Consider the following 17,239-nt stretch of genomic DNA (forward strand, 5'->3'; position numbering starts at 1 on the left):
TTCAGATTCCAACCAACCTCCCCTGCTCTGTCACCCTGCAACCTGGCCCAGATGACACAGGAAAGGTAAAATCAAATGAGACAGTGAAATATGATCTTTAAATATAAATGCATTGGATGGAACCTGCTCATGTCTCTCGGTTTTGCAGGCTTGTGGTGTTGATTTTGAGGTCAAGGCTTACTTGGCCATATCAGCTGATGACCCTGATGAGAAAATTGACAAGAAGTGAGTGTGTTATTAGTTCTGATCTTTAGTTTTGTGCATTTCATTCCTGTTAGCTTGCATATATTTTACAATAATTTACAGATTTTTTTTATGAGTCATCTTTTTCTTTCCTCCCTCTCCAAAGGGATACCTGCCGCCTTGTCATTCGTAAAATTCAGTTTGCTCCTAATAACACAGGATCCGGACAGAAGGCGGAACTCTGCAAGAGCTTCATGATGTCTGATAAGCCTGTTTGTCTGGAGGCCTCTCTGGAGAAGGATGTAGGTTAACTTCTGAGGCACTGTATGATTTCAGCATTAATGTCTGGATTTGCCAAGTCAAACATACAGTATGTAACTTATGTGTCATTTTTCTTTCAATGACAGATCTACTACCATGGCGATCCCATCCCGATTAAAGTTAAGGTCAAGAACGAGACCAACAAAGTTGTGAAGAAAATAAAGATTACAAGTGAGATCCAATGCAATTTCAAACAATTCACAACTAGTGATTGTATATGGGTCATTGACGTGTGGTACAGTGTGCCATGCTATAATTTATCTAAAATATTGTAACATCTAAAATTCACTATTTTGTTATTAAAAGTTTTTATTGATTCCATATAACATATTAAAAAAACAAATATATAAAAAAATATATATATATTTTTATAGAATATTTGGATTCACATTATATTATTTACAACCCTTCCTCCCGAACAATAACCACCCCACCCCACCACCCAACACAAACAGATACCCTAGTGGTCAAATACAATTGACAAAGACACACAAACAAACAATAAAACAGAAGAAAATATTTAGAAATACATTTAAAAAAGTATATGTTCAAAAACAAAAAGGCTACAACATACGCATTTAAAACGTCTCCCTCCACTGCCCCTCGCCGAGAGCCCTCCAAAAAGGCCAAATAGCTGCCCCTCCTCCTGATGAACATATCCATGTTGCCTAGCCTTCAATATATCAACTCTCCCAAGCTGCCACCCTGCCCATCTCCTCGCACCACTCACGAAACGAGGGGGCTCCAGCTGACTTCCAATCTCTAAGGATAATCTGTCTGCCCATCATAACACCGGCCAGGATCCAAATCTTCATGTACTTATCTCCTACATCAATGACCGCCCTGTCACCCAAAATACAGAGCCTGGGGCAAAAGGAGATCCGAGTACCCAATATGTCGCCCATAAAATTCTGGACCCTCAACCAGAACTCCTGTATCTTACGACACCCCCAAAAAACATGGGTGGTGTCTCCATCTTCTAAATGGCATCGCCAGCAGGTGGGTGTGTCCTTAAGACAAAGTCTATACAAGGGAGTCCAATAAAATCTATGTAGAATCTTAAATTGCATAAGGTGCACCCTTGCATCTCTAGATGCAGACTTGATGTTTTTAAGAATCCTAGCCCACACTCCCTCCTCCAAAAACAAATTTAAATCTTCCTCCCATAATCCTTTGAGGGAATTTAAAGCTCCGTCCCCCAGACTCTGAATTAGCAGGGAGTAATACACTGATGCCTCATGACCTTTTCCAAAAGCAGTAATCACCACTCCCAGAGTATCCGCCACACTAGGGGGGTGCATGCCACTCCCAAAAACAGTGCAGAGTAGGTGGCACAGCTGTAAATACTTATAAAATTGAGATCTGGGAATCCCAAAATTTTGAACCAAATTTGAAAAAGGTCTCAATACTCCACTCTCATACAGGTCACCGAGTGTATTAACCCCACTCACAATCCAATCTGACCAACAGAAAGGGGACTTATTAATGCATAGTTTAGGGTTCTGTCATATGCTCGAGGCTACGTTTAAATAAATATCCGATTTTAACACTCTGGACACTTTTGTCCATATCGAGTGTAAATGCAAAATAACGGGGTGTGACTTAACTTCTCTGATTAATTTGATCGAAAGGCTATGCAGAGGCGAGATAGGGGCAAGAGCTTCCTTTTCGATACAAAACCAGGGAGGGTCTCTCTCAGGTGGAAGCAACCAATGAGCCAAATGTCTGAGACCGAATGCATAATAATAAAACAAAATCTTGGGTAGGCCTAACCCACCTTTGTCAATTGGCCTATGTAACTTATTGAAATTTAACCTGGCATGCTTACCATTCCAAATGAAGGACTTTGCTATGCTATTAAATTGCTTGAAATAAGAGAGGGGGACATCTATAGGGAGAGACTGTAACAGGTAGTTGAATTTTGGAATACAATTAATTTTAATTACATTAACCTTCCCAATCATCGATAAGTGCAATGAAGCCCACCTGTCCACATCATTCGAAAACCTTTTTATTAAGGGATCAAAATTAACTCTGACTAAATCAGACAAATTTGCTGGGAATAAAATTCCCAAATACTTAATGCCCTGTTTGGGCCACTGGAAGGTGTCTGGCTGGAAGGCCGTTACTGGACAGTACGCTGTCAAAGCCAAAGCTTGGGATTTAGACCAACTGACTTTGTATCCTGAGAACTTGGAAAAGGAATTAATAATTCTGTGGAGGCAAGGCATAGATCTAGTGGAGTCGGAGACGAATAATAAAATATAATCTGTGTAAAGCAGAAGATTATGCGCCACACCTCCCTCCATCACCCCTGGAATATCATCCTCCTTTCTTATCGTGGCTGCTAATGATTCCAGGGCAAGACAGAACAATAATGGGGAAATAAGGCAACCCTGCCGAGTGCCCCTATTCAGAGTAAAATAATCTGAAATGAATCTATTTGTTTGTACCGCTGCTACGGGGTGTTTATAAAGTAACTTAATCCAACCAATACATATACTCCAGAACCCATAAATTTCCAAAATCTTAAAAAGATAATCCCATTCTACCATATCAAACGCCTTTTCGGCGTCAAGTGAGATGGCAGCGACTGACTGACTGATCATTCGCTACTGACCACATGATATTGATGAGACGCCTGATGTTATCAGAAGAGCTGCAGCCCCTAATAAACCCCACCTGATCTATATGTATAAGAGATGTCATAACCTTAATTAATCGGTTAGCCAAAATTTTTGACAAAACACTTACTTGGATCTTTGTCCTTTTTAAGAATCAGACTGATCCGGGCTTGTGTAATAGTTGGAGGAAGCTTTCCATTCTTCAATGATTCAGTATAAACTTCTAACAAAAGTGGAGCCAGTTCTGTAGCATAGGATCTAAAAAATTCTTCAGCAAAACCATATGGCCCCAGAGCCTTGCCAGTAGGTAGGGACTTAATTACCTCGTCAAGCTCCTCCAAGGTTATTTCAGAATCAAGAGCATTTTTTTGCTCAGTCTTCAGTTTAGGAAGATCTAATGGTTCCACAAAGTTTCTAATATCTTCATCAGTAGATGAAGACGTGGAACTATAAAGATCAAGATAGATTTCTTTAAAAGCATTATTAATATCAATGGCTGAGGTAAAAATTTCACCACCAGCAGATTTCACTGAGGGAATGGTAGAAAAAGACTCTCTCTACTTTATATATCTAGCCAAAAGCTTCCCTGCTTTGTCCCCCAACTCAAAGTATGACTGTCTTGCCCTGAATAACCAAACCTCCACTTTCTGTGACAAAATAGTATTATATCTATATTTCAATCGGGTCAAATTTCTGAGGCCATCAGATGACATACGGCGCTTCAGCTCTGCCTCTGCACTTTTAATATTTCCATCAAAAGATTAAAGTCTCCTCCCAAAATTATATCATGAGGGGTGCCAGCAGCTTGCAACATCCCTTCAAGATCTATAAAAAAATCCCTGATCATCAGCATTAGGTGCGTAAATATTAGCCAAAATCAGACTTTGCCCCTGAATTTCTGCTAAAACAATAATGACTCTTACTAATTTATCTTTAATCTGTTTGAGACATTTGAATTGTAAATGTTTATTATAACAATACAATGACTCTCTTGCTCTTAATTGAGCCAACACTAAAGAAAACAAATCCACCCCATATCTTCCCAAATTTGTCAGCTTCCTGCAGGGAATATATCATATTTCTTACATTTAAGAAAATAAATAACTTTCCTTCTTTTTATGGGGTGCCCCAACCCATTCACATTCCATGTGGAGAGAGGTAGTACATTCATACCAACATTTGACATTTTGATATAATAGAAAAAATAAATTGTGTGCCAAAAACAAAATTATGAAGACCACATTTCAACATCAATGCAACAATAAAACCCCGGACTTCCCCCCGAACAAAACAAACAGAAAAAAAAACGTGTGCATTAACCCCACACACGAACGCGCCAACCAGCGTCAATCCCTTAAAACTCAGAGTCTATATACACCTACGAGAGCCCCCGTGACAACTTTGCCATCGGATTGCTAAATTTTGCCTCACAAATTTGTAAGGCAAAATTACATAACATCAAATATTTTGTGAAACAAACCCCAGCCAATAGGCAGAATAAACACAAAGAATGTGTAGACTCGTTCACAGAACTGTCTCGAAGGTGTGTTCCATCACAAAACAAATTCCAGCCGATATAAAGCCGTTTAGTTTCCTCGGTCAGACAAACGAATCTTCAGTGAGCCAGCTGATGAGTGCAGCATATGATGTAATCATTCCAATGTCCCATGAAAATACTCCACAAATCATACTCCAGCCTACAGGAGGCTTAAACGCGTTTCTCTCTTGTCGAGTTCTCAAAGTCCGGGAACAAGAAAATATTGTAATTCTTCCAAGAAAGCTTCCTTTGCTCCTCGCCTAGTGCAACACGAGATTTTTATCGGATGATTTCAAAAATTTGGCCAGAATTGATCGGGGCCTTCCTCCCTAAGCAGATCTGTGAGCTGGGACTCTGTGAGCTCGCTTGATTTCCAGCTTGTGGCCTGTAGTGTCGAGCAGACTCGAGAAAAGCTCGTCTAGGAATTTCACCATATCTCTGCCCTCCTCATGCTCAGGAGTTCCAACAATTCGAACGTTATTCCTGCGGCTTCTATTCTCAAGATCTTCAAGCTTTTCAAGAACACGTTCCAAATCAACTTTGGTTGCGGGCGGATTAGTGGCTAATTCTCCCTCTCATGCCTCCAAATAATCTATTCGTTTTTCAACATCTGTCACTCTTATGACTAGCTCAGATAATTTTTTTCCATCGCCATAATCGATCGACGTATTACAGCGAGATCCTCCAAGTCCGCAAGTACCTTTGTCAACATCACCGACATGTTGGACAGTTGACTCTGGATTCCATCTCCTGCCGCACCATCCAAATCGAGTCCCCGGTCCACAGGCCTGTCTGGGCTATCATCTTGAACCCGTAAGTGTCTTTTAATGTCTCCAGAGCCCAAGGATTTTGACTTCTTTGCCATGTTTACCTCAAACAGTAAATGTGTAACTGGGTGTATCGAATTTCACCGGATTATATCATGAAAATAATAAAACAAATTAGCAAAGTGCGCAGAGCTGTCTCTCACATGTCTGCCCTTCGCATGGCGTCACCGTACTCTAAAATTCACTATTTTGAACAAATTTTTGTAACACTTTAAAATAAGGTTGTATTTGTTAACATTAGAAATGCTCTAGGTAGGCCCATCCAAGATTTTGTTTTATTATTATGCATTCGGTCTCAGACATTTGGCTCATTGGTCGCTTCCAACTGAGAGAGCCCCTCCCTGGTTTGTTATTGAACAGGAAGTTCTTGCCCCTATTTCGCCATTGCAAAGCCTTTCTATAAAACTAACCAGAGTAGTTAAAATATACCCCGTTATCTCGCTTTTGCACTCGGTATGGACAAAAGTGTCCAGAGTGTTTAATCCGGACATTTATTTAAATGTTGCCTCGAGCATATGGCTGAACCCCACATTATGTATTAATAAGTCCCCTTTCTGCTGGTCAGAGTGGATTGTGAGGGAGGTTAACACACTCTGTGACCTATATGAGAGCGGAGTGTTGAGATCCTTTGAAAATTTGGTTCTACATTTTAGGATTCCCAGATCTCAGTTCTATAAGTATTTATAGCTGCGCTACCTGCTCTGTACTGTTTTTGGGAGTAGTTTACACCCCTCTAAAGTGGCAGATACTCTGGGAGAGGTGATTACTGCTTTTGGAAAAGGTCATGAGGCATCAGTGTATTACTCCCTGCTGAGGGATGGAGCTCTAACTTCTATCAAGAGATTATGGGAGAAAGATTTAAACTTGCTATTGGAGGAGGGAGTGTGGGCTGGGATTCTAAAACATTTCAAATCTGCATCTAGAGATGCAAGGGTGCACCTTATGCAATTCAAGATTTTACATCAATTCTATTGGACCCCCTCTAGATTGTATAGGCTTGGTCTTAAAGACACACCCACCTGCTGGCGATGCCAATCAGAAGATGGAGATACAACCCATGTCTTTTGGGGGGGTGTTAAGATCCAGGAATTTTGTTTGATGGTTCAGAATTTTATGTGTGAGGTATTGGGTACTCAAATTTTATTTTGCCCCAGACTCTGTATTTTAGGTGATGGGGCGGTCATCAATGTAGAAAATAAGCACATAAAAAATTGGGTCCTAACTAGCGTTATGATCGCCAGACAGATAGTTTTAAGGGGATGGAAGTCGGCTGGAGCGCCCCCATTTCAGGAGTGGTTGGGAGGGTAATAGTGGGGGTTAAGTATTGATTCTGTTTGTATATGTTTTGCTTTTCTTTGTTTAATAGATGAATCAATAAAACATTTTAATCATAAAAATAAAATAAAAAATAATAAGGTCTTGACTTAGAATATTGGCTTGGAGAAGAAGTCACCCAGTCATTAAGTAATTATTTTATATACTATATATTATTGGGCCTGCACTGTGTATTTTAATGTAGAAATGCAGTTGTAGCTTTTATAAAATCCTCACTTACTGTGCAGGTTTGTAATAGTCATGTACAATGATTGCAGAAAATGGATTTCTTAAATAAACATGGACCAAATAAAAAAATTCTCTAGGTATCATGAACTAACAATAAACAAAATGTTTTTGCAGCATTTATTAATCTTAATAAATTTATAAAATTTCTTAAAAAAAAAAACAAATTTGTTTGTTGTTAGTTCATGTTATTCATAATGCATTAACTAATGGTAACATATACAGTTTTTAATTTAAAAAATGGATTAGGATGTGTTGAAATTAACATTATCTAACGTTAATAGTGATGGTGTTAAAAAAGCATTTTTCATTGTTAATTCATTTTAATTAATGTAGTCAGTAACAAATACAAACTTGTTATAAAGTGTTACCCAAATGTTTTTCCAACTCTTCCATAATTATTTTACATCCTGTATTTATGACCTCATATTAATTTGGAGACAACTCAAAATATTTGTACTTTAAAACATTTATTTTTCACACTGCCAGACCATTTAAAATGAACTAAAACTGAACTAAAAAGGAAATTCCAAATAATAATAATGATAATGATAATAATAATTATTATTATTTTTATTATTATTATTAATATAAAGAAATAATGACCAGTTACAGAACCTAACTTAAGATACATACTGTAAATACGCATACATGTACATTTGAACCTAAATACTTCATGTTGAATAAAGAAAAAGTTAATGGACACGTTATAGCCTATGTCAACTACCCATATACCATTTATAGTTGTACATTTTCTTCACAGTTATAAAGTACATTGTTTAAATGAAACATCTAATATTCTCACAGTTGACCAAACCACAGATGTCGTTCTCTACTCAGCCGACAAATACACCAAGAATGTGCTGTGTGAAGAATTTGGGTGAGTATTATTTTCTTTTACAGTAATAATCTTTCCAATGCTACCAGTATTTTAAAGGGATAGTTCACCCAAAAATGAAAATTCCTTCAACATTTACTTATCCTCATGTTGTTCCAAACATTTATGACCTTCTTTCTTCCATAAAACACAAAAGCAGATGTAAGGCAGAATGTTAGCCTCAGTCACTATTCACTTACATTGCAACTTTTCCATACAATGAAAGTAAATAGTGACTGAGAGACATTCTGTCTAATGTGAAATGGGTTTTAAACAACAAGAGGGTGAGTAAATAATGACTGATGAATTTTCATTTTTGGGTGAACTATCCCTATAATCAGTCTGGTGGAAGTGATTTAAATGATTGAAATGTACTCTGCAGGGAAACCATAGAAGCCAATGCGACCTTTGAAAAATCCCTCTCAATTACTCCTTTGCTGTCAAACAACAAGGAGAAACGTGGCCTGGCGCTGGATGGCAGGCTAAAAGACGAGGACACCAATTTGGCCTCCACCACTATGTGAGTGTTAATTTCAGCTTCATGCAATGCAATAACTTTATGCTCAGCGAGCACATAGTGTGTGTAACCCTGTAACCTGTAGGGTAACCATGATTGCTTATGACTTCTCATGTGCTGTAGATATATATTGGCCATTTTAAATCTTAATGTTATAGCTACTTCTCAATGGCTACTATTTTTGCAACTAAGCTTCTGCTTGTCTCATAAACATAAAATCACACTCTCTTTGACTACTTTTCCTTTCCTTCTTCAGAATAAGGAGTGGTGTGGATAAGGAGATGTTGGGAATCCTGGTGTCCTACAAGATCAAAGTTAACCTCATGGTTTCGGGTGGAGGGTAAGGGTTCCTTTTGAAATCAAAGAACACTGCTCTGTCCACCTTGTGCTTAAAGGGACAGTTCTCCAAAAAAATGAAAATCCTGTCATCATTCACTCACTCTCATGTCGTTCTAGACCGTATGACTGACTTTGGTGGAATACAACAAATGTTAGGCAGAATGTTAGCCTCAGTCACTATTTGCTTTTGTTGCATCTATATACGATGAAAGTGAATAGTGACTGAGGCTAACATTCTGTTTAATCTCCTTTTGAATTCCACTGAAGAAAGAAAGTCATATGGGTTTGAAACAACATGAAGGGGAGTAAATGATGAAATTTTTTTGGTGAACTATCCAGGCAACTGGCTGTTTCTGCATCATGCTACCATACCATAATACATAGTAGCAATTTGATACAGTATTATGAGTATTAATACAAAAGCAACATTATTATTTCAATGTAATCTTATAATAATATATAATAATACTAGCTAATTTTAAGCTTCTAATGATATATAATACAATGTTTAAATACTTGTAATACAGTATACTGACCTTCTTATCTGAATTTGCTTTGTGCATTTTTGCAGTCTGTTGGGAGGCCTGACAGCAAGGTAAATCAAAATGAATAATAATTTTAAAAAAAATAAATAAAATTCAAAAACACTTGAAATGCATTACAGGAAATCATAATTTGCATAAATCTAACCTGTTCTTTTGCCCTTTCAGTGATGTCACAGTAGAGCTTCCTCTGACCCTGATGCATCCCAAACCCAAAGGTAAACAAATACATTATCCTCTTTTCTCATTGCTATACTCATGGTGCATGGCAAGCTGACAACAACAGTATAATGATCAAAGGTCTAACTCTCTCTCTCTCTCTTTCCCTCACTGTTTGTAACAGATTGAATGCCCTTATAAGATTCCACAAGACAGATGTTACCCTTGAGTACATTCCCTCAGCAACAAAATGTTGCATGGCTCCCCATGAAGCACAGAAGCATTAGAGACTGAGTGGAATATCTCAGAACAATCAAAGAAAGCACATAAGTATAGCAAAGTAGATTTATGTAACACAGTTGTAAACATAATCTTAACATGAAGACATAAATGTGGGGTGAAAGGTTGCCTTGAGGTATTCAGATCAGGAATAACATTGCACTTTTCTGAGAGAGTGCTCCCCAAGGGTTGTCATCTTATCCATAAATTAACCAATAGGTCAAAAAAGTCTGTCTGAGTGATGCATTTCAAAATGTATGGTTATGTATGGTTGTGTTTACTCATTTAGCCTAGAATCTCGAGTCATTTAAAGCAGCATATTTAAAACACAGCAACGTGTCTTTCCAGTAAAGTTTGTTTTTTGTCATGAATTTTCAACTCTTGAGTCATTGTACCAAATAAAATACCTCTAAAACATTTTTATTTTTATTTGTTTTTACATTTGAGTTTACATTGATTGCAATAAATGATCAAACATGAATATATTTATACTTTAGGGAATTTCAAAGAGAACTTGTAGCTGTCCATGGTCCTGACCACACACTAAAAGTAAATTTTCACAGTGAAAACTTTCTACAAATTCTTTGTTTATGACTTGACACATGACTACACTGTAAAAAAGTGGTAACCTGCTAAGCACTGAGTGTTATGCAAGCCACTGTGCAAGTACTGTATCTTTCAGAAGGCAAATTATACTTTAAAAGGAAACATGCAATTGCTACCTTAAAGGAATATTCGGGGTTTAATACAAGTTAAGCTCTATCGACAGCATTTGTGGCATAATGCTGATTACCACAAACACACAAAAGGTTTTTGACTCAACCCTCCTTTTAAAAGCAAAAATGGAGGTTACAGTGAGGCACTTACAACAGGGCCAATTTTTTGGAGGGTTTAAAGGCAGAAATTTATAATTTTACCAAAGTGCTTACATTAATTTATCTGTTAAAACTCATGTATTATTTGAACTGTAAAGTTGTTTAAATTGCCATTTTACAGTCATTTTAGGGTTTGTTGACATTACATCGTCATGGCAACGAAGTTGTAAAATTGGCTATAACTTCACACAGAAAACGTTAGTAAGCGATTTTATCACACCAAAATCATGTTAAAACGTATATTGTTTATGTCTTGTGGCTATACTTTTGAAACAGTGAGTGTTTTATCCTTTACAGATTGGCCCTCATTCACTTCCATTGTAAATGCCTCACTGTAACCCAGATTTGTGCATTTTAAAGAAAAGGAAGGACAAGTCAAAATTAATTTTGTGGTAATCAGTATTATCCCACAAATGCTGTTGATTGAGCTTAACTTGTATTGAACCCAGAATATTCCTTTAAGGAGCTACTGTATTTCTACCTGATCTAACCCTTTAAATTAGTTTGTTTTTTGTTTTGTTTTTGTAGTCAGTGTAGTCAGTAGAGATACAGTGATGTTAAATAATATTTTTGACTGGAATCAAACCAGTTAATTTAGATGTGCACACTTTTTTAGGTTAATTTTTTTTCAGTGTAAAGCCAATCAAAATCCTGTAATTATCACTTTATCTTAAAGAAGTTAGACCAACAGTGTTGGGTTTGGGCACTCACAACTAGTATTACATAATACATTTCCCATGCCTTAATTTAGATCTCTGTAATTACAAGAAGTTCTTTATATTTATGGGCTTCCTCTTTTTAGTGACAAAGACTCCAGTGCTATATTTGTCAAATTAACTCTTGTACTCTTAACTAACTGTTGAAGGTCAGAGTTCATGATTAGCTGATAATATTAGGGGTAGAGAATAGAGATTTATAACTGCATTTACAGTACATCTGTAGTTAGAGTGTCTATAGAATTGTTTAATTATTTTATTGGTACCACCTTACAACAAGGATGTTTTATTTATCATCAGTTAACACAATAGTTAACATGAACTATCAATGAACAATACTTTTGGAGAATTTATTAATCTTGGTAAATATTAAATTACTACATACACATACATTTTTACATTAAAGGTTGCATAAACTGATGAGCCAGAGCATTATGACCACCTGCCTAATATGCTGTTGGTCCTCCATGTGCCACCAAAACAGCACCGACCCACCAAAGCATGGACTCTACAAGACCTCTGAAAGTGTCCTGTGGTATCTGGCACCATGACATTAACAGCAGATCCTTCAAGTCCTGTAAGCTGCAAGGTGGAGTCGCCGTGGATTGGACTTGTTGGTCCAGCACATCCCACAGATGCTCAGTCGGATTGAGATCTGAGGAATTGGATGGCCAGGGCAACACCTTGATCTCTTCAACATGTTCCTCAAACCATTCCCGAACAATGTGTGCAGTGTGGCAGGGCGCATTATCCTGCTGAAAGAGGCCACTGCCATCAGGGAATACCATTGCCATGAAGGGGTGTACCTGGTCTGCAACGATGTATAGGTAGGTGGCACGTGTCAAATTGATGTGAATTGACGCCACATGAATGGCCGGACCCAGGGTTTCCCAGCAGAACATTGCCCAGAGCATCACACTCCCTCCACCGGCTTGTCATCTTCCCACAGTGCATCCTGGTGCCATCACTTCCCCAGGTAAATGGCGCACACGTACACAGGCGTTCACGTGATGGAAAAGAAATTCATCAGACCAAGTGACCTTCTCCCATTGCTCCAAGGTCCAGTTCCGATGCTCGTGTGCCCATTGTAGGCGATTTCGATGGTGAACAGGTGTCATCATGGGCACTCTGACTGGTCTGCGGCTACACAGCCCCATACGCAGCAGGGTGCAATTCAGTGTGTGTTGTGACACATCCCTGTAACCATCATTAAAACTTTTTGTGACTTTTGTAGACTTTCCGTCTGTTCTGACCAGATGGGATTCTCCCTTGGGTGCCCAACATCCTGTCACCGGTTTGTTTTTTGTCCCTCCTTGGACCACTGTCGGTAGGTACTCACAACTGCTGACTGGGAGCACCCCACAAGCCTTGCTGTTTCAGAGATGCTCTGACCCAGTTGTCTGGCCATAACAATTTGGCCCTTGTCAAAGTCGCTCAGGTCTTTACTCCTACCAATTTCTCCTGCATTCAACACATTGACTACAATAACTGATTGTCCATTTACCATATAATCTACCCAGATCTTGACATATGGCCTTGTTAGGAGATGATCGACGTTATTCGCTTCAACTCTGAGTGGTCATAATGTTTCGGCTCATCAGTGTACACTGACATTAGTTAATGCATTATGCACTGATAACAGGAACAAACAATGAATAAGAGTATTTTGATAAATTAACCAAATTAATAAATGCTGGGAATTGTTGTTATTTCATGATACCTAATGCATTTACTAATGTTAACAAATAAAGCCTTATTGTAAAGTGTTACCTTTATTAATACCTTACTAAAACTATACTAAAAATTGCACCTTTCTTCCTTTTGGTACCCACACAACATAAAATAACTAACATTAGTACTAAATGTAATTAAACTGCATTGTGTGAGTGAGGCTGTTAAAGCTCTTAAAGCTTAGATTTTTAATCACAGGTGAGTCTGTATAATCTGCATTTAGGATAACTGAGAATGTGTGTGTGTACTTGAAGCATATTACTGGTATGAGCTTATTGAGAGAGGTTCATAACCCTGACCCAAGGGTTAGGGGATTTTAGAGAGCACAACAAGCAATGAACAAACTCTCAGCCAAGATATTTCCTGCCTCCGGACCCTTACCTATCACACTCCATCTGCCCACGCCATCAGGTAATTGTTTTTCAATAATTTTTCCCCATCATTTCAATTCTTTCTGTTGATTTCTTCCCTATTTAAAGGAATAATTTACCCAAAAATGAAAATTCCATCATGTAGTCACACAGGTTTAGAACTGCAAGAGGGTAAGTAAATCATGATAGAATTTTAATTTTGGGGTGAACTATCCCTTTAAATATATAGGAAATTTGCTATTGCTTAGTTAATAGTATAGAAATCTATACTATCCTAGCCTATACGTTGTAAAAAGTAGCCATTGTGTTACTTTCAATTTCTTGTCTTTCTTTGTTCATATTAGCAAGTGTGAATGATCTTCAGGCAGGAAAGACCATAGCACAACATGTAGTTATGGATGCAGAACAAAGCTCTAAATGCTGCTGCGCTCGATGCCCATGTCTATGGAGAGTGACATGTGGGGTCATTTTAGGGGCTTGTATGGCTGTCTCCTGGGCTTGGGGTACTCACAGTGCTAAAGAGACTCTGAGAAGGCATCAAACCCCATTCTTCATCATTTGGTTCTGTAGCATCTGGAATATTCTCTTTTTACGACTATACTGTCTATGTTATCTACTCACAGAGAAACAGAAACAGTTGCCAACCACAGAGATCAGGTATAAGAAAAAACAATCAATATAGGAACTGCACTTTTAAACGCTGGATACTCTTTGAAATGTTCATATCATAATGCAGTAGGCAATCAGAAAACCCCAGCTATTGGTTGTCTATTTTTGTTTTTCATGCAATATTAATTTGCTTTAAGGAAATGTTTAATGGTTTATGACTAACTAAATATTAGTGCATACAGTATATACTGTAACTTAATGTTTCAAAAAGCTGTCTAGTTAAAGCAGCTTACAATCCCTAATCCTCCCAGCTTCTGGTAGAGCTAAACAAATACCACTTTTCAGTAATAAACCTATGCTTGCCAATGGCCCATTATTATTTTATTATTGCAAAGTCATTACTGCAACTGGCTGGCAGATCCAAAGAACTACTGTATATACTGTATATATTATTTTTACCCTCTTTGTACATTTAGTACATTCAGAAAGTGTAGCCAGTTCCTGGGTGAAGAGCTGACAGTGAGGGTACTTCTGAGAGGAGCAGCTCCATTCTCTGTGCTTTGGAGTTTATCTGGATAATTGTACTTCTTGGCACTTTGCCGTATCTCCAAATTGGACATAAGTGCCATTCTCTGCTGCAGTCAGTCTTTTGTTTTCCTGCTTTCATGGTTTGTACTCAAGGATCCCTTTATGGGTGTCAGGGTGAGCATTCAAGAAGCATAGTATAACTCCAAATAGCTTTCAAAGAATTGTCTTGTGTTGCACTGTGACTGTCTAATCCAAAGTTATGGATTTTTTTATATATTTATGTATTTTATCGACTTTAATCTTTTCCTCTCATCATTTAAATTAATAACTTTTTACCTTTATCTGCTTTCCATTCAGATAGTGGCTGTCATCCTCTCCATCATTGGCATTATTATGATGGCTTATGCGGATGGTTTCCATAGCGACTCAATCACAGGAGTGGCACTGGGAGTTGGCTCAGCTTCAACCTCTGCCTTATTCAAGGTCAGCACAATTCCTGTCATTTTTCAGATTTGGTTTGTTTAGACAGAGAAGACTCACTCGTGTACTTCTGACAATTAGAGTGAACGATCCTCTCTGCCCATATTTAGATGACTTCCACCTCTTATTGTAGTGATCTGAATCCTAATACAATTGATTTAGCGTTCCATGACGCTGGACAACTTACTACATCATTTCAAATAAAGTCATCTGATCCAGGAAAGCTTTACATGTTTTTAGTCAGATAGCACATTATGTGCTATGAGCACATTAGGCTTTGTGTGGATTATCTAATGTTTTATGCATCTGATTACATTGTGTATGGACTCTTTTTAAAGATGATTGCCTCCTTTAAGTAATGGTATGTGATATTTTAAGTTCCGTTAATTTTTGTGAAGTTATAAGAGAAAACATGGCAAATAAGCAATACCTGTTTACATATAACATGTTAGTCAAAGACATATACTTAGCTATTACTCGCTATATTTTTGTCTGTGAGTAAAACAAATAGGCTGGTTGCATTCTACTCTTTGACAGCTTTCCAACGACATATGTCACATGGCTATTCTATATTATATAGCAGTTTGATGTTTTAACCATTCACAATAATATGTGCCATGCAAAATTATTAATAAATTATCAAAACAGAACACTTCTGATTTGTCTACAAATTTCAAACCACTTGTTTTGGTCATAATGCCAACATGCATTGTAAAGGTCTAAGCTTTAAAACGATACCTATTTTGTGTTGGTCGAAAGTGAATTTATTAATATTTTGATCATTCTGCCAGCGGGCCCATCCAAGCTTAAATGGTTAAGCAGCACTGTTCCAGATAAGGTACTTCAGCTGCTTCATTCTATAAATATAACCAGCAGATGCATATTTCCCCTTTGAGTAGCATTTAGACTTCAATAAATTTCCATCAGTATTCAATTAGCACCAGAAAGTCAGTGATTTGCTTTGGTTACAGGACTCTTTTTTTAAGATGTATGTATGTAAAACTTTGTTACAAATGAACATATTGAATCTCCCTGAATCTCATCATATTGTGTCCTCATGTCTCAGGTGCTTTTAAGAAAGTGAGTAGGTAATATCCAGCTGGGCCCCGCCAGTGTTTTGCTATCCTGTGTGGGTCTGTGTACATTTGTTCTCCAGTCCTGAGTGTGTATATTGCTTTATTTCACTCATGTGGAATATTGGCCTCCTTCTCAGCACATTCCCTGGGATAAACTCTTTGTTATGGCTTCTCTACTACTTTGTAATTTACCTTTATGTTAGGGTTTATCACTATGCAATGATGTAATATTTGGGAGGAATGTTTACATATCCCAGTTTAATTTCATTGGGAATTCCCTTGACCATTCCAGCTAGTGCAGGTATGTATTTATTTATGTAAAACAGATACTTCTTCTGATGCTTATTATAAAGTTTTTTATGGACTTTGACCCCCCTATAAGCCCTTTTCCTCTTTCTCTCTTTGTTTTTCTCACCTATAAGCTGTAGGTATATTTGTGACTTCAGCTTTGCAAATCAGCCATGTGCGAGTGGCAGCAGCCGGCATCATTTCAGCAGGATACCTCATGCTGCAGCTCCCAGAGAACTGGGAAGAGAGCAGCCTGTGCTGTCTCAGCACACTGTGGCATGAAAACTGGAGAGAGGACAGTATGATTGGGGAGGAGACTGTGGTGGAGCCTGGCGGGACTGCACGAGTGAAAACAAAACCAGCTGTAGCGGCACTGACCAATCCTTTTATAAGCCAAATTGATTTGGATTAAATGTTGGTGATACATCTTTATGATCAAATCTGTACTGTTTTTCTGTAGTTTGAAATTAAAAACCTTTTAATTGGCTAGTAATTAAACATGGTGGATACTGAAAAGAGATTATAATAATAAAGGTGAAACATGCTTTTTTATAATCATATTGTTTGACATATAGTATCTGACCAATTCAAATTAAGAGTATAATTTTCTAAATAACACTTCAATAATTTATGTTAATGGAAATTCTATGAAAGGCAATAACATTTGTAAATTTTTATCTAAAGTGTAGGTTTCATTTAAGCTACATTTATCATGGTATCATTTAATGTCTGGAGAAGAAACAGTTTTCTTGCATATAAATAACCACTACATTTAGTAATAGGTCTACCTCCAAACTAAC

The 17,239-nt window shown here is 37.6% G+C and overlaps 1 protein-coding gene and 1 pseudogene across 1 annotated transcript in view; both read left to right on the plus strand.

Moving 5' to 3' along the window:
- The window catches only part of arr3a (arrestin 3a, retinal (X-arrestin)), a 17,601-nt gene extending 7,419 nt beyond the window's left edge, over window positions 1-10,182 (plus strand). The window contains exons 7-16 of the mRNA XM_051685905.1: window positions 6-65; window positions 149-225; window positions 350-485; window positions 591-675; window positions 7,860-7,932; window positions 8,312-8,449; window positions 8,703-8,786; window positions 9,357-9,380; window positions 9,496-9,545; window positions 9,671-10,182. Of these exons, the coding sequence (XP_051541865.1) occupies window positions 6-65; window positions 149-225; window positions 350-485; window positions 591-675; window positions 7,860-7,932; window positions 8,312-8,449; window positions 8,703-8,786; window positions 9,357-9,380; window positions 9,496-9,545; window positions 9,671-9,675 (732 nt within the window). The 3' untranslated portion in view covers window positions 9,676-10,182. The remainder of the gene's footprint in view (window positions 1-5; window positions 66-148; window positions 226-349; window positions 486-590; window positions 676-7,859; window positions 7,933-8,311; window positions 8,450-8,702; window positions 8,787-9,356; window positions 9,381-9,495; window positions 9,546-9,670) is intronic.
- Window positions 10,183-13,422: 3,240 nt separating this feature from the next.
- On the plus strand, window positions 13,423-16,851 carry LOC127433236 (solute carrier family 35 member F4-like; annotated as a pseudogene).
- The last annotated feature ends 388 nt before the right edge of the window (window positions 16,852-17,239 follow it).

Source organism: Myxocyprinus asiaticus, chromosome 43 (assembly GCF_019703515.2).
Source record: "Myxocyprinus asiaticus isolate MX2 ecotype Aquarium Trade chromosome 43, UBuf_Myxa_2, whole genome shotgun sequence".
Taxonomy (NCBI): Eukaryota; Metazoa; Chordata; class Actinopteri; order Cypriniformes; family Catostomidae; genus Myxocyprinus; species Myxocyprinus asiaticus.